At 50.8% G+C, this 20,965-nt stretch overlaps 1 protein-coding gene across 9 annotated transcripts in view; it reads right to left on the reverse strand.

Moving 5' to 3' along the window:
- SLC22A14 (solute carrier family 22 member 14) overlaps positions 1-20,965 on the reverse strand; it is a 29,766-nt gene continuing 8,801 nt past the window's right edge. For 6 of the 9 annotated variants that reach the window (XM_027040697.2, XM_027040694.2, XM_053221672.1 and 3 more), the window contains exons 3-13: positions 13,168-13,291; positions 12,031-12,546; positions 11,195-11,298; positions 10,899-11,053; positions 9,729-9,897; positions 6,100-6,220; positions 5,720-5,817; positions 5,042-5,256; positions 2,753-2,861; positions 1,948-2,151; positions 1,475-1,848 (exon numbers count right to left, since the gene is read on the reverse strand). In XM_027040697.2, the coding sequence (XP_026896498.1) occupies positions 1,629-1,848; positions 1,948-2,151; positions 2,753-2,861; positions 5,042-5,256; positions 5,720-5,817; positions 6,100-6,220; positions 9,729-9,897; positions 10,899-11,053; positions 11,195-11,298; positions 12,031-12,546 (1,911 nt within the window). In that variant the 5' untranslated portion in view covers positions 13,168-13,291 and the 3' untranslated portion in view covers positions 1,475-1,628. Of the gene's footprint in view, positions 370-1,474; positions 1,849-1,947; positions 2,152-2,362; positions 2,607-2,752; positions 2,862-5,041; positions 5,257-5,719; positions 5,818-6,099; positions 6,221-9,728; positions 9,898-10,898; positions 11,054-11,194; positions 11,299-12,030; positions 12,547-13,167; positions 13,292-20,965 lie in introns of those variants that run through there. The other 3 variants (XM_027040698.2, XR_003414429.2, XM_027040700.2) reach the window with 3 other exon arrangements.

A 20,965-nucleotide genomic window follows, 5' to 3' on the forward strand; every position in this document is an offset into this window, starting at 1 on the left:
TCCAACCACGGCACATTTATTGCCATGAATCACACCCTAGCTCACCCAGGAGGGACCATTTTCGGCGCTCGAGGGCTGGCCTTGGAGCAGGACTGCCCTGCCCCCCGAGCTGGACTGGGCCCCTGGAGTTCGTGGCCTGGAGTCCACGGCCCCATACCCAGCCACTCGGCTCCGGTTGAGATCGTCCGGGGGCCTGGACCTCAGTCATTCCGTGGGTCTGTGTCCCCTGCTCTGCCCGGCACAGGTGTGTGGGAGAGAACGTCGGAGTCCAGTTTCAGCATCGTGGAATCGAGAACCGTGTTCCTCACCACGTCCCCAGTCCCACCTTCAGGTGCCACTTCCTTGGCGAGCAGTTCCTCAGCCATGTTCCTGAAGAAGCCATTGAAGAACAAGTCACGAGTTGCATCTTTAGGGGCTAAGAAAAGCAGTAGTAACTAGAGGCAGCAGTGGCCACGCCTGGCTCTGCGATCCCGAGAGGTGGGGCTTTCCCACACCTGCAAGTCCCCGGCCAACCTTTGTCATGCGCCCTCAGGGACCCTCACCTCCAGGACCAGGCCTGTTCCATCTCCCAACCCTGCCCAAACCCTTCACACTCCTGCATCTTTGGGGCTCATCTCTAGCATTTACTGAGCACCTGCCACAGGCCAGACTCTGCACCAAGTGCTTTATGTGGACTTTGTCTTACCAAGAGCCCTATGAGAGAGAAAGGCTAGGCCTCATGTCTTTCTTTACCTCTCTGTGCCTCAGTTTCCTCCTCTGTAAAATGGGGCACAGTGAGAGGACCTATCTTGCATGCGGCTGTTGTTAGGACAAAGTATGAAAAGGCACGTGTGGAATAGGACTTGACACATGGTAAACGTTCAATAAAGGTTAGCTGTTTTTATTACTCTGGTATCATTCCATTTTGCAAATGAAAAAGCTGAGTCTCAGAGGTATTAGGTAACTCCCCTGGGCACATGCTAGGATGTGGCAGCAGAGACAGAAATCCAGGCCCTCTGGCTCCAGAGGCTGTTTCTTAGCTCCTCTTGCTGCTTTGCATTTCCCCCTCTCTACAAGGGGACAAACTCCTATTCATCCTTCAAAGCCCTACTCAAATGTCACTTCTTCTGTGACGCCTGCCTCAACTCCCCAAGCTGAAGGTCCTCCCTCCTGGGCCGTCTATAGGTCCTGTGCATCCCTCCCTCAGAGCCCATCAAGTGAAGACTTTCTCCCCATAAAATATTGCTTGAGGCTGGGGACGTCTTACCTCTGACAATGCCTAGCACAGATGGTGCCAATAAGAGTTTGAGGAGGGAGGGAGACGGGGAAGAGGGCAGAGGATGGCCAGAGACAGCCACCCTGTGATATGAGCACAGGGCACTGGAGGACATCAGCCAGGCTCTGCCCCTCACTGGTGCTCAGGTCCCCTCAGGTCCAGGGAGAGAGCGATGGGCCATATCGGCCCAAACCCTAGGAGACATGGTCCTCCTAGTCATGAGACCAGAAGAGACCAGAGGCCAGAAGTGCCCCTGGAGCAATCAGGAAGGAGCCCAATTCCCAAACGGGGCCCTGGGCTGCTGCAGCCTTGAAGTCAGAGTCACGAATCAAGACTGGGTCCTCTTTGAGAACCTGAGAGTTCAGACCGGAAATCAGAGGTCCTCAGAGAGCTGGTGGCCAGCCAGTCCCTCTGCCATGGGAGGGAGGGAGCCCAGGGCATCTCCATGGACAGCACCCAGTCCGGACAGGCAGCCAGAGGGGAAGGGAAGACCTGGCCTGGGGTTGGTCAGGAGAGCCAAGAGGGTGGGAGCTGGCAGAGGCCAGGCTGCACGGAGGGGGTCGTGGCAGCATCCGGGAGAGCTGGGCAGACTTCTGTAGACACAGAGTGGCCCTTGTGTCACAGGCCCATCTGGCAAACAGGCAGGGATAGACGGTGCCAAAGGCCAGAGCCCACGGGCCACACACACCTACCTTGTCTGTAGGGGGTAGTGCTCCAGGATATCAGGGAGAGGCTGGTCTTGCGTTTCTGGCAACAGGGAGCAGAAGAACAAGGCCAGGATGGCTGAGACGCAGCAGAGGAGGATGGGGAGGAGGGTGAGTCTCTGGCTGATGATCACCAGGGACGAGATGGCTCCAGCTGCCCAGGCCAGGGACACCAGCCCCAGACCTGTCGCCCTGGAAGGGGAGGTGAGAGCTCGTCTGGGAGGCCTCCTGGGCCCAGAGGCTGGCTGGAGGTGGGGCGGAAACAGCAGCTCCCCAAAACCTCACACTCTCCAGTCTCCAACCCATCCCGACTCCCCGGACACCCTTGCACAGCATTGGGCTCCCCCGATTCAGGGCAAGCAGTAATTTCTTCTGGGCCTACTTCTTGGAGCAGGAGACCCACCCGGCAGCGTGCAGGCCCTTGGGGAGAAGCCAGGGTGGTGGCGTTGGGTGGGGGGGCAGGACGCTGCCACCCTCACGATGGCTCCACGCTGCGGGGTGGAGCCTCAGGGCAGGGCTGTCACATCTCAGCCCCGCTGTGCAAGGCGGAGACTGCAGTCAGACTGCCCGCTGCTGCCATTCGCTGTCTGGCCTCCACCTGATGCTGTGGTCTGAGATTGGGCTAATGATGGAGTCTGGGGGATTTTCTGGAGGGTCAACGGGGTGACCCAGGGAAACCACTCATCATCACGTGCCTGTCACCGGGTGCACGGCCGTTCTCACGGAGGTCTCAGTCTCCATCCCGCGTGCCCTCGCCATGCCCCCCAGGGGCCCTGCCCGCCAGGCCACCTACCTGAGGACCGTGGGCAGGAGCTCAGCAGTGTAGATGAAGAACACGGTGACCGAGGCCGCCAGGCTGAACTCTCCAAGCGCGACCATCAAGACCATTATGGATTTCAGCTCTATGGCCAGACAACGGGGCCACCTGAGTCTGGGGCCGTCTGCCCCTGGGGACGAGGGTTGGGGGCCGCCCGTCTGCTCTCCCTCCATCCCTCTTCAAGGCATCTCAACAGTCCTCCCCCACCACCTGGTGGTCAGCTGGTCAGCAGACTCAGGCCGGGCCAGGCCAGTATATCCGCAGTGAGATTGCTCCTCCCCTCTGCCTCTCAGTCCCCACACCTCTGCCTCCCGGCTCACTCCCTTCTTCCGCATCCTCACCTGAGGCCGCTTCCCCTACTACTCCACCTGCTCAGGGCCCTCCCGCCTTCCTGGCCATCCTCTGCAAGGTAGACCGAGCAGGGAGGGGTGCACAGGGGCCAGGAAGGGTTCGGGCCCTGGAGCGCCAACTCTTAAGACATTCCAGGATTCCTGACTCTGGGCAGCCAGATGTGCGCATTGAGGAAGGAAGAGAAGATCCCAGAAAGGCCATTCCTCAGCCTTGGGGAGGTCCGGGGGCAGGAGGGAGCTGGAAGCTTCCAGCTCTCCCTCTACCAGCTTCTGCTGGGCCCTGCCCGCACCCCGCTCCCCACTCTGGCCCCAGCTTTGCTTGGCTTTGGGATGAAACCAGAGATATGGTTCATCTGTTGGGGATTCCTAGTTTCCCTCACACATGTGAGAGTCTTAAACGTTTCTGTTTGACTCAGTGTAGGCCCACTTTTTACAAAAACCACCAAGCCATAGGAATTTAAGAATGCCTTGGTTTCCCCATTTTGTTTTAGCCAGTCAACGCTGCCAGCATCCGAAAGAGGAAGGGTCTCAGGCAAGATGTGCACAACGCTAACCCCCAGAGAGCAGGAGGCCTCCCCCTGGAGGCAGATCTTGGACAAGCTCCCCCACCCTGACCCCTGCAGCTGAGGGGGCTCTTGCGGTTAGCAATTCTGATGGAGTGAACCCTGACATCTTAACACCCACATCCCCAGCCCTGCCACTCTCCAGCCCTGTGACCTGGGGCATATTCATCGTCTAAGGGCTCTCTGAATTTTTTTTTTTTGAATAATTTATTGTCAAACTGGCTTCCATACAACACCCAACGCTCATCCCAACAGGTGCCCTCCTCAATGCCCATCACCCACTTTCCCCTCCCCCCACCCCCCATCCACCCTCAGTTTGTTCTCAGTATTTAAGAGTCTCTTGTGGTTTCCCTCCTTCCCTCTCTGTAACTTTTATCCCCCCTTCCCCTCCCCCACGATCTTCTAAGTTTCCCAGGACCCACATATGTGCGAAAACATATGGTATCTGCCTTTCTCTGCCTGACTTATTTCACTTAGCATAACACTCTCCAGTTCCATCCACGTTACTACAAATGGCTGGATTTCATTCTTTCTCATTGCCAAGTAGTATTCCATTGTATATATAAACCACAACTTCTTTACCCATTCATCAGTTGGTGGACATTTAGGCTCTTTCCATCATTTGGCTATTGTTGAAAGTGCTGCTATAAACATTGGGGTACAAGTGCCCCCATGCCGCAGCACTCCTGTATCCCTTGGGTAAATTCCTAGCAGTGCTGTTGCTGGGTCATAGGGTAGATCTATTTTTAATTTTTTGAGGAGCCTCCACACTGTTTTCCAGAGGCTCTTTGAAATTTTGAAAATACTGCCTCCCCTGCCCCCTGCCTGCATTTCCTTGTCTGGTTCTGGGCTGACGGGTACTGCGCCTTCCTGGGAAGGAGAAGCCTCCATGCAAGAATGTTCCGGAGAGTTTAGCCCACTGTTACATGCAGCTTTCAGTGGGCAGGTCATTTTTTTCCTGGTGGAGTTACAGATAAAAGGCGTTTCCCAATCAGAAGCTGCAGATGAGAGGCAGGGCCGGGGGTACCAGTTGAAGGCCTGTCTGTGTGCCTCTGTTCATATGCAACCATCAGATCTGACCGGAAGAAGGCCACCGACTCTCCCACACCAGGATGGCTCCTGGGACAGCACTCCCTCCTCTCCCAGGTTTCTGAGAGCTTCCAGCACCCGGTCTCGGAGTTCTCCTTCGGGGTGGGCAGCGCTCCAGTGACTGGCACCAGCTCAGGAGGGTAGGTGAGTTGTGGGAGCAGGAGGCTGGCTCCCCGGGGTGTCTTGTTGGCCGGGCAGGGCAGGAGGAAGGGGTCTGAGGAAGCAGGAAGGCTGGGGGCTGCCGAGGGGAGGGTGAGCCGTACCTGGGGGGAGGATAAGGATAAGCAGGCACATCAGGGTGCCTTGGAAGAGGCTCACAACCAGGCTCCACTTCCTCCCAATCTGCTCGAGGAGAAAGATGCAGCACAGCCGGGCGGGCACCTCCATGATGCCAGGAATCACTTGTCTGAAGTGGATGTTCATGGCAAAATCCTTCAACTTGAAGCACAGCGTAAAATAGCTGTAACTGACAGTAAACCTGAAATGAAGCCAGGAGAGAGACATTCAGAGAGAGAGAGGGGGATACAGACAGGCCAGGAATAAAGACAGAGGCAGAGGAGCGCCCGGGTGGCTCGGTCGGTTAAGAGTCTGACGTGATCGCGGCTCGGGTCACCATCTCACAGTTCGTGAGACCAAGCCCCGCGTCGGGCTCTGTGCTGACAGCGTGGAGCCTGCTTGGGATTCTCTACCCCCACCCCCTCCCTGCCCCTCCCCTGCTTGAGAGCTCTCTGTCTCACAAATATGTCAGTGAACTTAACAACAACAAAGACAGAGGCAGAGTCGAGCCGGGCAGCGGGACGGGCTGGGAGAGAGAAACAGAGCACAGAGCTCTGGACCCGTAGGCCAGCTTCCCGCCTGCAGCCCGCTTATGCCCCCTTCCCTCTCCAGAGCCCCCGACACGCCCTGCTTGCAGTCCCTGCCAGCCGGTCCCAACTACTCACCACACACAGCCCATCACCAGGGTCACCTTTCGGAGGTGCCTATTGTTATAGAAGTCCAGGACAGACGCCTTAGTCACCTTCTTTCTGGGCAGCTGGAGCTACAGGACAAGCAGGACCACCAGGGGCAAGGCCGAGACCCCGGCTTGCTCCCCACCCCCACAGGACCTCAAGGCCCTCCTGCCCCCCGACCCCCGTCCCCCACAGTCCCAGCTTGGCCTCCGGCCTTCCACCGGCAGGGTTCGATTTCGCTGTCTCCATTCTCCTCAAACAGTGGACCGGGGACACCCTGTGGGCAGAGGTCCCACCTGAAAGGATGAGGAAGGAAAAGGCCCTTCCTGCAGCCCCTGTCCTGGCCCCACTCCGGGCCCGAGGCCTCTTACCTTGTCCAGCAGACTTAGGGGAATGGTCTTCTTGTTCACGCCAGCCGCGTAGCACAGCATCTGCTTCGCTTCCTCCAACTTCCCGTTCATCAACAGCCACCGTGGGGACTCCGGCAGGATCCTGCACGTACCACCCGCTCTTACCCATCCTTGTGAGATGCCCCCGAGACCTCCAACATGAGGCGACGTGGGTGTCGGAGGACTTGAAAGAGATCATCAACCTCGGGCGCCCCTGCCCCTTTCTGGAAGTCAGCCCTTCCCCTGCCCCGGCCACACACGGCCCCCCTATTGCCCAGTGTCACCCCAGACACAGGCTGCCTCTGCCCTCCAGCGTCTTCCCCCTCGCCTACCTCTACCAACTCCCTACCTTCTGATCTCAGGCGTCAGCCCCGCCTGCCCAGGCACACTGAGGGCACTGTCCCCCACGCCCACAGCCTCTATTAGAGCCCCGCTCTCCTGGGTGGCATTTCCCTGCTCCCTCTCTGTCTTCTAACAGCTTGCAGAATATGGAGGGCAGGACCCCAGGGCCCAGCCCCTGCTTGAGTGAGTAGAGGTCCTCCCTGTCCCACCTCCTCCCTTGCCACATTGCCCACTGCCTTTGACCTCTGCATAACTCTGGTCCCTCGGTTCTTCCCGATCCTCCCGGGCTGTCAGAATCTCCATGGACGAACATTTATTAGGTGCCCTGGATTGTGCCTGATGCCCTTACATATATATATATATCATCCGGTTTAATCCCTGCCCAGCCCTGGACCTAGTTTGATTATCCCGTTTTTATTCCCAGCCTCGAGGGGTAAGGACTCACCCAAGGTCACAGAGGCAGAGTTAGTACGGGCGTCGGTGCCCTGATTGAGCATTCTTTACAAACTGTGCCATCACTCCCTGCAGATTCTCGCGTCACCCTCCTCTCGAGGCCCTAGCCTGAATTCCACGGCCAGCAGTGTATACATGTGCCCATGACACTGGAGGCAGCTGCATTCTTATTAAAATTTTTTAATGTCTATTCATTTCTGAGAGAGAGAGAGAGAGAGAGAGAGAGCGCACAAGCGGGAGAGGAGCAGAGACAGAGAGAGGGAGAGGGAGACACAGAACCCGAAGCGGGCTCCAGGCTCTGAGCTGTCAGCACAGAGCCCGACGCGGGGCTCGAACTCACAAACTGTGAGACGGTGACCTGAGCCGAAGCCGAAAGCTTAACCGACGGAGCCACCCAGGCGCCCCAAGGCAGCTGCATTCTTTCTGCCTGCCCCTGCTCCTGCCCTCCCCTGGGGCCAGCCGGCAGTGCCCCCGACGTCCTTCTCCACTATAAGGCTGAGGAACTCTCCTAAAGAAAGTCACCCAACTGGGACTTCTTCAGAAAGATGGGAGATTGACCACATGCCCACTCTAAACAACAGGAATGAAAAAGGATAGCAATAGAGAGAGTGGGAGAGAAGACCGGTGGAAGAAAGACGTAAGAAATACACATAGCTCAGAAGCTGAGGGGCTGGAAACGTCCGGTCCCTGGTGGTAAGACTCTCTTCCCGTCCCCAGGCTGCTGTCATCCCTTCAAACCTGGCGAAGGAGCCTGCTTTTTCGAAAGGGAGTCAGTCTGCCCTCCCCCTCCTTGCCTGGAGCTTACTGATCCAGAAAAGCGGGAGCTGCCCTGTCCTCCGGACAGTCATTTCCAGGAGAGCTAATTCGTGTCCCCTCAAGTCGGAGGGCCTACACGAAACCAGAGATGGGGGAGCTCCCCCTCAGGACGGAAGTCGGTGGGAGCCATCCACGATGGCAGGGCGGGGGCTGGGGGTGGTGAGAGTCTTTTTGACGAAGTGGACACTGCTGTCTTGAAGTCACCCCACGTGGGGTGAGGGGACCCCTGCAGAGAGAGCCCGGGGAGTGACCTGCCAGGGACAGGGTGCGGAGAGATCACAAAGACAGTGCCTAGAGCATGAGAAGACACGCGTGAGCCCCTGAGGCACCTGCATTTGAGCATCTGCCCTACAGAGGACAATGACCATGAATACAGCCCCTGTTGTGCACTTATCTCTTTCCTCGCATGGCCCCTCTCCTGCCTAGGATCTAGAAGATCACCGAGCAGGTAGACGGACGAGAAAGGGCAAAGGTCAGAATACTAGCCTGAGCCGGCTAGCCACCGGGGAGAAGCTTCGAACTAGATGTGAGATCAAGTTTTAAACTGGCCTGGACTGGATTTTTTTCATGCCCGAAAGTGCGTCTGAATGATCAAAATGAGACATTTTTCTTAGAACTAAGACTGACCGCAAAGACATGGAACCTGCCCAAGATAACGTCACGAGTCAGCGAAGGAACAGCTGACAGGGCGGGTCTGAAGAAAAATGGACCCCATTCAATGAGCCATCTGTTCACAGAATGTAGCACTAGGGAGGCAGCTACCAGAAGAAAGAGCTGAGAGTCCAGCGTCATGGCATCTGGGGAAGGAACTGGGGGGCTGAGGGGAGCTGAAATTGCCGACTTACTCTTCCCCACAGACCTTTTGGTTGTCACGTAGTCGTTAACCACACGCATCCATCGCAGTAGTGACATTTCGAAGAAATGTTTCAAGGTCAAGCCGTGAAGCACCATTTCCTAGTTACATGACAGAGTCACGCCATCTGGCATCAGCTGGGTCCCCACGGACACTTGGGCATCCCGGTGACTGCCAGGGACGGTCTCCAGCACCTGCCGAATTTGGAAGGTCTCCAAGCCACCTATCCGGCCTCACTCTTAACTGGTAACTGCTCTCACCATCCATGTTGGGTATGGCGCAGTGGGTAAAACGCAGAGGCTCCGGGGCCACACAGGCGGAGTCAAATCCCAAACCGCCACTTGGTAGCTATGTGGCCTAGGGCAAGTTACTTCCATTCTCTGAAGCCTCTGTTCTCCCCTCCCTGCCCCCCACCCCCCACCCCCCACGTCTTCAGCGCCCAAGAGACTCACACCCATCTTTCAGGGTCGTAAAGACTAAATGTGATGATTCCAAGGTGAGACCTGATCCTTCCTTCACAGTGAACTGCCTGGCCCTTAACCAGGTGATTTCAGTCTCTTCCTCTTCTATCTGCCTTCTCTTCCCTCCCTCCCCAATCACTTGTCCCTTCCTAGCTTCAGTCCCTCTGGTTCCTGTCTGTGATGCCCCACAAGTCAGAACATCACATACCCTCCCTGACTCTGTCTTTGCTGTCCAACCACGTTATCACTTTGCCCTTGCCCACCGCAGCCCAGCGCTGTGGAAGAGTCACCTCGTGGAAGGCTCCATTTTTCAGCCTCTCTTCAGTCCCTCAACCCCCTGCCACTTCACTGAGGCTACCTCCAGGCCACCAAGGCCAGTAGACTCTTCCCCAGCATCACCTTTCTTGCCTTCAACCTTGACCATGCTCTTGTCCTGAGCTCCTGCCTCTCAACACTTTGCCTTCTGATTTCTCTGCTTCTCTGACATCTCTTTGAGGGTCTCCTCTGATGGGGGTTAAGGCTAGGGTTCCAGACGCTCGGCCCTGGGCTCTTTCTCATTATTACATCTACATCCCATCCACTTTCTTCAAGGGAAAATCCCACCCACTCCACCCCTTCAAGGACCCCCCGAAACCCTCAACTTCCAGCCCGTCAGACCCGTCACTGCGCGTGCCCTGTTTGCTCACCAGATATAGAAGATGAGGGGGAACACAGGTGCGCCACCCACCAGAAACAGCAGCCGCCAGTGGGGAAGGCTGTTGGCAAGCCCTGTCAGGAACATGACTCCCACAGAGAAAAAGCAGTGTTCCAGGATGATGGCATGGGACCGGTGCTCAGCCACTAGCCACTCAGTGGCTGTGCGGAGGCCAAGAGGACAAAATCATGGTCAGCTCAGTGTCCCCAGGGCTACCCCTGTACCCAAACTTCTGAGATGCCCCAGCCCTGCTCTGGACAGTTCAGCCTGGGTGAACGTTCTTCTGGACGTACTAGATAGCCTCCGGTCCTTTCTCAGCCTGACTGCTCCCTCTGAACACATCCTGCCTGACCCCATGTGTCTCTCTCAGAGATGGCCCATTTCTGGGTACAAGTCCTCACACGTGGTCTGACACACAGTGAGGCGAGGAATCTGTGTCCTTGTGTTTGTTTTTAGTGCCTCGGGGCTTTGGCCACCCCGGCCTCGGGCCCTGGGGAGAATCTAGCTCCTTCTGATCCGCTCCAATGAGAGGAGGTCTCTGGCCGGGGACCCCTGAGCTCACTGGGCCACAGCAGCTGTAAGCTCGATGAGCATATGGGCACTTAGGGCTTTCGCATTCCACAGGCCAGGGATGAAATCCCAGCTCCTTCCTGTAACTGTTGTGTGGCCCTGAGCAAGTTGGTTACCTTCCTGAGGCTCAAGTATCCTTCTCAGTCAAAGGGATAATAGATGAGCGCCTACTGAACAGGGTGCTCTCATGACACGCTGAGACAGTATGTAACGGGGTTAGCAGCTCGCCTGGTCCTTCCGAAGGGCTCAATAAATGTAAGCCATGTAGGGGGGATGCGAGAGAGGTAAGGGGGGTAATGCGTGCGGTACGAGGGGCCTAGGGTGGAGGATGAGTCTGGAAGGGCGGTCTGCGGACATTGGTCCGCATCGCCACAGGCAGCTGGGAAGAACCTCTTCCCTCCACGGCCTGCCTGGATTGGGCCTCAACTCTGCTCGTCCTGCAGGGTCCCTAAGTACCCGCCAGCCCCGCCCCACTCCACGATCGCCCCGCCCCACGATCGCCCCGCCCTACGGCCGGCCCCGCCCCTCCAGGCCCCGCCCTCTGCTCCCCACCCGCCCCGCCCCTCACAACACCTGCACGGCCGGCGCTCACCTAAAGACACGCTGCTGATGGTGTAGCCCACCAAGGCCTGGGACACGCCGAAGCGGAAGAACAGGTACTGGTGAAAGGTGTTGACGAAGGCTGTCCCGAAGCCGAAGATGATCAGCCCCAGCAGCGACATCAGGATGGTGGGGTAGCGGCCCAGCCTGCGGGCGGTCGAAGGGAAGCTGCGCCTAGCCTAGCGCGAGGGCCTCCCTGGCTCGCCCAGCACGACACCCAGGGCCAGGCCTTGAGTGCCCCTACTCTCTCCTTCCCCAGCTTGAGCCTCTAGCTCTGAATGCACTCACTTGTCACTCATGAGTCCGAAGATGAGGGACCCGGTCAGGACACCCGCGGTGAACATGGTCTGCATGCTCTCCGAGTTCTGCTCCTTGCCACACACCAAGTCAAACTGGGGGGTTTATACAGGGTTGGCTACAGGTCTCCACCCAGGGCCAGCCTTCTGGGTCTAGAGACTACACCCCCTCTACCCCACCCCCAACCCCCAGGTGGGCCTTTAGGCAGAAGAGGCCTGGGTCAGGGACAGGCAACCGGGCCTGCAGCAGCGTGCCTCAGGTGTCACCTCTGCATTCTACCCGGCACCTGGCAGACTCTGGGAGTGAGGCCTGGAGAGAGGGGACCAGAGGCCCAGGCCAAAATGGGGAAGAGGCCGAGAGGGAACTGGGGAATCACTGAAGACCCTTTCCCAAGTACAGATATCAGGCCTCAGTCTAGAGATTCCAGTTGGGCAGGTCTGTGCGGTGAAGGGCCCCACTTGCAGCTCGGGCTGAGAAACCCTGTAGGAGGCGCCCGATGAAAGCTGCTTCTTCCCCGGGGTTTTCTATCTTGTGTGAGTTCAGGGGGCAGGGCCTCGACTACGGAAGCAGCTCCCTGGACAGATGGCAAGGCCTGCCCCCTGACATTTGCCTCTGCACCCAAATCCACTCCCGCTTCCCGGAGAAGACAGCTGAAGCCAGGGCTGGACAACAGGACCCTAAGGTTCTGCCCTCGCTCTGCCTCTGCGGGGTGACCTCGGGCCAGTCACTTCCCCTCCCCGGGCCTCAGTTTCCCCACCTGCTCAATGAGGGTGAGGGCACATCTCTGGGCCTGTGGGTAGCTATAGACAACTCAGGAGAAGGCACACCTCATTGACCAGTGATCGCTTCTTGGTGTCAGGGTAGATCCACCCATCTTGGCATGACTCTGTGTGGTTGAGGCCAAACTGGATGATAGAATCCAGGTCCCAGGCTACGGGCAAGTACATGAGGCACGTCTGGAAACTTCCATTGGGTTCTCGGGGCAGGGTCAGGTTCATCTGCTCAGCCTCTGTGAGGTTGGGGCCCACTGCTAGGATCCAGCTGGTATTACAATAGGGCTTCTGGGCTGTGAGCACGAAGACGTCGGCAGAGATAAAGAAGGCCCACAGGATGTTGGGGATGAAGGTGAGGACCACCAGTCTCCGCTGGAATGTGCCGAACTCCCCCACCGCATCCAGGACATGGGCAAACTTGTCATCCTGGTTGGCTTCTGTGGCCCTCAGTCTGCGTAACAGCATCTCCAGAGACAAGGAATTGGAGTGTTCTTGTGCCTCGAGCTGGTGCAAGTTCTTGGAAGGGTGGTGGGATCTGTGTTTTACCTTGCAGTTGCTTTCTCCTGACATCTGTTCCAAGAAAGGACACCACTCAGGGACTGCTGCTACCACTTCCCAGACACGAGAGACTGGAATGGGAGCCACTGGTCAGAAATGGGCCTCTCTGTCTTGGAATAGTTTGGATTCGGCCTTGATGTTCTCTGTAGCTCCCTCCTTGGCTTATGAAGTTTCTCAGTCAACATCATTTGTCCCCCATGAGCCCCACCCACCCCTGATTTTCAGTACGCTGAGGGTTTTTTAAACATTTGAGAAAGTGTCACTTCTGTTGTCATGAGTAAGTTCTGAGAAGCTTTGGTCTCCCACAGCTTTCCCAGAACTGAAACTTTGTTGACACACACAGGGAGGCACTGACAGTCTTGCAAAAGTACGAGAGGTCTCCAGGGACAATTCCTTCAAAAACAAACAAACAACACCCCCTCCCCGCAACCCCCCCCCCCCCCCCATATCTGGACCAAGAGTTGCCAGGAAACTGAGGCCAAGGTAGGTGGCTGGAAGCCTTGATCACAGAGATAGAGAGCCAAGCCTGGGCACCAGCAACATAGAGCCAAACTGGAAAGGCAGGTAAGGGAAGGCAGTGCGGGGCAGGGGCGGGGGGTGGGTAGCAATTCTGACTGTAAGGAGATTTATTACCTTGGAACAGCAGCGAGGTGGGAAACGATGCTTAAAACTGTGTTGAGCTGAAATCCTCAGTGGAGCTGAAAGAGCTCCTGGGTTGGGCACCAGCAGAAGCAGAAAGAAGCCTTCTCTGTTAAGCCTGCACAGATTACAATCAAGCAAAGAGTTCAAAAAGAAAGATTATGAAAGTCGTGAGAAGGCAATCCATTCTGAAACAACAGCTCCTGGCTGCAGGTGTCGGAACGGTCAGTTACACAGTATAGAGCCACTGTCATACACAGTTCTCAAAGCAATGAAAGTCGTAATTACAGGGTGGACCCACGACAAGAATTGACAAAAAGCAGACATTTTCGGAGGGCAGACGCTGAGCTTCTAAATGAAACAGAAACACTAAACGGAAGACTGCTGAGTCAGATTTGATGCAAAGAATTAGGGAACTGGAACATATAGCCAAAATGTGAAACAGAGGCCCAAAGACTTAAGAGATACAAGGTTTCCCATGCATGGAGACATAGAGAAGCAAAATCTCAAGAGAGAAAAGCAATGCATTTTCTAAAACTTGGAAAACATGAATCCATAGTCTCAGGAAATAGTACGTCCCAAGCAGGATCAATAAAAAAGAAACCCACGGCTATGCACATTGCAATGAAGCTATAGAAGGCATCAGTGACAAAGGTCTTCGAAAACGTCTAGAGAGAAGACATATCACTGACGAACGACCGGCGGTGGTCGCCTTCTGTTAAACAAAAGTGGATAATCAAGAAGGAAACCAGAAGAGAGTGAAAGTCTTTAGGAAAAAAGAAAATAATAGCCAAGCTAGAATTGTTTACTCATCAAAATTATCTGTCAAGAATGGGGTAAAATAAAGACAGGTATAGCTGGTCAAAAATTGAGGGAGCATTCATGTAAAAGACCTGATTTAATGGAGTTTCTAAAAAGTAAGGAGGGGGAAAACTGTTTCAGGAGAATAGCCTCAGAAACAATGAGCAATCAAAAAAGGTAAACATGTAAGCCAATCCAAATATTGATTGTATTAAATAATAAAGATCCTGTCCATTTGTGGAATTAAAAAAAAAAAAACATGACAACACGATGGGCCACAAGAAAATATGTCAGGAAGGGGACAATCAGAGCCAAAATATCCCTTTCTATTGTTTGGGATGTAGGACAGAGAAACCAAAAATTCAAATTTACATATGCATGATAAACTTTAAAGGACAACCACTCCAATGATATACCCAGAGAACAGTAGTGGGAAAAGGTGGATGAAAGGGGAAAACAAATACAAACCGTCAATCCAAAAGAAGTTAAGGAAAGAGGAAAAAAACAAAACAAAAGGGTGGCAATCATTGAGACTGGAAAAATGAGACACAGTACATTGATTATCACTAGTTTAAAAAGAGATGGTTGGATTGAGCCTTTTAAAAGTCAAATTCATAGCTGTTTTTCCAGAGGGTGACCAGTATTTTCCAATTCTCCCAGAACACACCCAGTTCACGTCTGTTGTGCTGGTATAATGACTCATAGTGTCCCCTTAACCCCTCATAAAAGTTTTGATTTGTATGACAATTTGGTCACCCCGAGAGAAGGCACGTGTAAAGCATAAGCATGAAAGGTTGAGGGTAAGAGGATGGAAAAAGTTACATTAGGCAAACATTCATTTAAAAAAAGCTGATTTAGGGGCGCCTGGGTGGTTCAGTTTATTGAGTGACTGATTCTTGGTTTTGGCTCAGGTTAGGATCTCACGATTTGTGAGTTTCAGCCGCGCATCAGGCTCTGTGCTGAGTGTGAAGGCTGCTTAGGATTCTCTCTCTCTCTCTCTCTCTCTCTCTCTCCCCCCCGCCTCTGTCTCCCAGTTGCACTCTCTCTCTCTCTCAAATAAAATGAAAGAAACAAAGAAAGCTGACTTAGCTACATTACTATCAGACAAAATAAAAAGATAACGCATCATTTGGAATAGAGGGATTCCTTATCTAAAGATAAAAGTTCAGTATACCACAAGCGTGAATTTTAAATATATATGAACCTAACAAATGTCTTCAAATATGGAAAGCAATAATCGGTATAACAGGAGAAATTGACAGCTCATCAATATCATGATGAGAAATTTCAATGCACCTTTTGTTTTATAAGTTTATTTATTTATTTATTTGCTTATTTTGAGAGAGAGAGAGAGAGAGAGCACACGTGAGTGGGGGAGAGGGGCAGAAGGAGGAAGAAGACAGAATCCTAAGCAGTTTCCATGTCACTACAGAGCCCAACCCAGGGCTCGATCCCACAAAAGGTGAGATCATGACCCGAGCTGAAATCGAAAGTCGGATGCTAAGCCACTCAGGCACCCCTTCAAGGGGTCAAATATACAAAAACTTAGTAAAGATATAGATTGTTTGAATCACACAATTAATGAGATTTTTCTAATGGCCATTTGTGAAAGTCTGCATCTAACCACTAGAGAATACCCGTTTTTCTCATGCCTCCTGGGAGCATTTGCAAAACTTTATCATGTACTAGGCAATAAAGGAAGCCTCAACAAATGTCAAAGAATAGTCAAAATTGTCTTGTGACTACCACACAATTAAATTAGAAGTCACTAACAAACAGCTTAATGGCTTAATTTAGAATTCTTGTATATTTTGGGGGGTGCACGGGTGGCTCAGTCATTTGAGCATCTGACTCTTTTATTTTTAAAAAAATTTTTAAATGTTTATTTATTTTTGAGAGAGAGACAGAGACAGAGTGTGAGCGGGGAAGGGCCAGAGAGAGAGGGAAACACAGAATCAGAAGCAGGCTCCAGGCTCTGAGCTGTCAGCACAGAGCCCGACTCGGGGCTCAAACTCACAAACCGTGAGACCATGACCTGAGCCGAAGTCGGACACTTAACTGACTAACCAGCCATGCGCCCCAAGCATCTGACTGTTGATTTCAGCTCAGCTGATGATCCCAGGGTGGTGGGATTGAGCCCCACACCAGGCTCTGAACTGGGGGCATGAAGCCTGCTTAAGATTTTCTCTCACTCTCCCTCGGCTTCTCCCTCGCTTATGCATGTGCTGGGGCATGCTCGCTCTCTCTCTCTCTCTCAAAAAATAAAAATAAAAAAAATAAAAGAATTCTTGTATATTTTCCATACATTTGTAATACAGTTGTAGTTACTTGTCAGAATCTGCCTTCTATCCTGGGGCTTCTTGGTCTCCTAAATGATTTTTTTTTTTTTAATTTACGTATGTTAAGCTTCACTCTTTAAAGTCCTATGGGTTTTGACAAATGCACAGGGTCATGTGCCCACTATGACACCATAGAGTATCATGCCAAAATTTCACTGCCCTAAAAAAAATTCCCGTGTTCTACCTATTAAATCCCTTTCCCTCCTCTCACACCCCTGGCAACCACTGACCTTTTTACTGTATATCTTACCTTTCCAGAATGCCAGATAGCTGGAATCATAGAGTATATAGCTTTTCCAACTGGCTTCTGTCACTTAGCAATATGCACTTTAAGGGTGATCCATAAATTTTCATAGCTTGATAGCTCTTTTTTTTTTTTTAATTTTTAATGTTTATTTTGAGAGAGAGAGAGACAGAGCATGCGCGGGAGAAGGGCAGAGAAAGAGGGAGACACAGAATCCGGAGCAGGCTCCAGGCTCCCAGCTGTTAGCCCAGAGCTTGACGCAGGGCTGGGGCTCGAACTCACAAGCCGGGAGATCATGACCTGAAGCGAAGTCGGATGCTTAACCGACTGAGCCACCCAGGTGCCCTATAGCTCTTTTTTTTTTTTTTTTTTTTTAAATCACTGAGTTATATTCTGCTATATCTACTTACCACGGTTTGTTTCACCATTCACTTATTGAAGGACATCTTGGCGGTTCCAGTGTTTGGCAATTGTGAATAAAGCTGCTATAAATATTCGCATGCAGGTTTTTGTGTGAATACAGTTTTCAGATCGGTTGGGTAAATACCTAAGAACACGGGTCAGTGGCTGCACCAGTTTGCACTCCCACCAGCAAGGAACGAAAATGCTTGTTTGTCTCCATCCTTGCCAGAAATTGGTGTTGTCAGTGTTTCGGATTTTAGCCACTCTAATAGATGTGTAATGTTATCCCATTCTTTTCAACTGTGAGGGGCGCCTGGGTGGCTCAGTCGGTCTGACTTCAGCTCAGGTCACGATCTCATGGCTCCTGAATTCTAGCCCCGCGTCTGCCTCTGTGCTGACAGCTCAGATCCTGGAGCCTGCTTCGGATTCTGTCTCCCCCTCTCTCTGCCCCTCTGCCTCTCAAAAGTAAATAAACATTAATTCTTTTAAACGGTGGTTCCCTAATGACAAATAATGTTGTGTATCTTTTCATGTTTATTTGCCCTCTGTATGCCTTCTTTGGGGGATTATCACTTCAGATTTTTTGCTCATTTTTAAATTGGGGTATTTGTTTTCTTATTCTTGAGTTACAAATTTTTTGTATATTTTGGATACAAGCCTTTTTATTAGGTATGTGTTTTTGCAAATATCTTTTCCAGTCCGTGGCTTGCCTCTTTATTCTCTTAACAGCATCTTTTGTAGAGCCGAAGTTTTTAATTTTAATAAAGTCCAACATACTAATTTTTTTCTTTCATAGATTCTGTTTTCAGTATTGTACCTAAAAATTCATTCCCTGGGGCGCCTGGGTGGTGCAGTTGGTTAAGTGTCCGACTCTTGATTTCAGCTCAGGTTATGATCTCAGGGTTTGTGAGTTGGAGCCCCATGTTGGGCTCTGTGCTGACAGTGTGGGGCCTGCTTGGGATTCTCTCTCTCTCCTCTCTCCTCTCTCTCTGCCCCTACCCTACTTGCTCTCTCTCTCTCAAAATAAATAAACTTAAAAACCTTTTTTAAAAATTCATTGCCAAACCTAAGATCACCTAGATTTTCTTCTTCATTTTCTTCTAGAAGATTTATAGTTTTGTGTTTTACATTTAGGCCTATGATCCACTGAGTTCATTTTTGTAAAGGGTGTAAAATCTATATTTAAAGGTTTTTGTTTTGTTTTGTTTTCTTTTTTTTTTTTTTTTGAGAGAGACAGAGACAGTGCGAGTGAGGGAGGGGCAGAGAAGGGGAGAGAGATTCCCAAGCAGGCTCTGCACTGTCAGCACAGAGCCTGATGTGGGGCTCAAACCTATGAAACTGTGAGATCGTGACCTGAGCCAAAATGGAGTTGGGGGGTGCCTGGGTGGCTCAGTTGGTTAAGCATCTGAATTCGGCTCAGGTCATGATCTCACAGATTGTGGGTTTGAGCCCCGCATCGGCTCTGCACTGACAGCTCAGAGCCTGGAGCCTGCTTCAGATTCTGTATCTCCCTCTCTCTCTGCCCTAATCCATTAGCATCCTGTCTCTGTCTCTCTCAAAAATAAATAAACATTAAAAAAATAATAATAATAAAAATAAATAAAAATTTAAAAAGATTTTTTAAAAATTTTTTTTCAACGTTTATTTATTTGTGGGACAGAGAGAGACAGAGCATGAACGGGGGAGGGGCAGAGAGAGAGGGAGACACAGAATCGGAAACAGGCTCCAGGCTCTGAGCCGTCAGCCCAGAGCCCGACGCAGGGCTCGGACTCACGGACCGCGAGATCATGACCTGGCTGAAGTTGGACACTTAACCGACTGCGCCACCCAGGCGCCCCAACCTGCTGCATTTTTTGTTGTGATTTGTATTGAACCCTTAGGTCAAGTTGGGAAGAATCGACATCTTTTTTTTTTTTAATGTAATTTTTAAAAAATGTTTATTTGTTTTTGAGACAGAGGGAGAAAGAGCATGAGTAGGAGAGGGGCAGAGAGCAAAGGAGACACAGAATCTGAAACAGGTTCCAGGCTCTGAGCTGTCAGCACAGAGCTGGACCCGGGGCTCGAACCTACAAACCGTGAGATCCTGACCTGGGCCCAAGTCAGACGCTCAACCGACTGAACCACCCAGGCACCCCAGAAACTGACATCTTAATAACAATATTGGGTCTTCTAATCCATGAACATGGAATATCTAAATCTATATCTATATATATATTTTAAAATGTTTATTTATTTTTGAGAGAGTGCAAGTCGGGGAGGGGTAGAGAGAAGGTGGACAGAGGATCTAAAGCAAGCTCGGTGCTGACAGATGACAGCAGCGAGGCTGATGTGGGGCTCGAACTTACAGACCACGAGCTCATGACCTGAGATGAAGCTGGACGCTCAACCAACTGAGTCACCCAGGTGTGCTTATCTATATATATTTTTTAAGTCCTATAAATATATATATGATATATATGATTTAAAAACATATATATATGATTTTAAAAACTTGCAAATACTTCAGAAGTCAAAGAAGATGTCGTAATGGAAATTTTAAAATATTTACAAATGAGTCATAATGAGTGATAACTTATTAAAACTTGTGGGTGGTATAAAAGACGGTCCTCTGTGGGATTTTCTATTGAAAATCAGAAGACTGAAAATAAACAAAATGCCCATCATAAAGAGAACAATAGAATGAATCCAAATAAGTAAAGGAAGGAGATAATACAGTTAAGACAGAGATAAATAGAAATAAAGAATATAATAAGAAATGGGGCATGTGGGTGGCTCAGTCGGTTAAGGGTCTGACTCTTGGTTTTGGCGCAGGTCATGATCTCATGGTTTTGTGGGTTCGAGCCCTCCATCGGGCTCCGTGTTGGACACATGGAGCTTGCTTGGGATTCTCTCTCTCTCTCTCTCTCTCTCTCTCTCTCTCTGTTTCTATCTCTGTCCCTCCCCCACTCACACTGTCTCTGTCTCTCTCAAAGTAAATAAATAAACTTAAAAAATACACATATATATAATAAGAGAATCAATAAAGTCCAAAATTGGTTCTTTAAGTAGATGAGTAAGTTAGACAATTAAATAAAAATTAAAAACCAGAAAGTACAATAGAGCTTTTACATATGAAAGAAAAAGGAATATAAAGGTACAGCAAGATTAAAAATATTAGCCAAATGCTAATATCAACTTTATGTCAATGAATTTGAAACTTCGATGAATTAAATTCCTAAGACAAAAGGAATCCAATGGACTCCAGAATACATAGAAAGGCTTACAAGTTCTACAATGATGGAAGAAATGAAAGCAGAAGTTAAGAATCTTTTCACAAAGAAAACACTAGACCTAAAATGTTTTTCAGGAGGTCTACCAAACATTTATGAAACAGATCATTCCAGTTTTTGTTTTTTTTTTCTTTCAGGAACTAAGTAGAGAGATCATTCTAACTTCAGTAACAAAACTAGAAAACTACAGTACAACAGTGGAAATTTTAGATCCATTTCATTCATAAAAATAAATGTAAAAACTCTAAATACAATGTTAGTAAATCAAATTCGATAGTGTATAAATAGGGAAAATATACCATGATCAAGTGACTTTCAAACGAGGAATGCAAAGGGGCGCCTGGGTGACTCAGTCAGTGAGGCGTCTGACTTTGGCTCAGGTCACGATCTTATGGTTCGTGGGTTTGAGCCCCATGTCGAGTTCTGTGCTGACAGTTCAGAGCCTGGAGCCTGCTTTGCATTCTGTGTCTCCTTCTCTCTCTATCCCTCTCCTGCTTGTGTCTGTCTCTGTCTCTCAAAAATAAATAAATGTTAAAAAAAAAAAACAACTTAAACTGGGAATGCAAAGATGGTTTTACTATTAGAAAATACATAAATACTTACACTTAATAGATTAAAAGAGAAAAGCCATATGATCATGTTTAGAGACACAGAAAATGCATTTGATAAAGTTCAATGCTAATTCATGATTTTTTTAAAAATCCTAGACAAAAATTGGATTTTTTTTAATCCAATAA

This window comes from Acinonyx jubatus, chromosome C2, assembly GCF_027475565.1.
Source record: "Acinonyx jubatus isolate Ajub_Pintada_27869175 chromosome C2, VMU_Ajub_asm_v1.0, whole genome shotgun sequence".
NCBI classification, from domain to species: Eukaryota; Metazoa; Chordata; class Mammalia; order Carnivora; family Felidae; genus Acinonyx; species Acinonyx jubatus.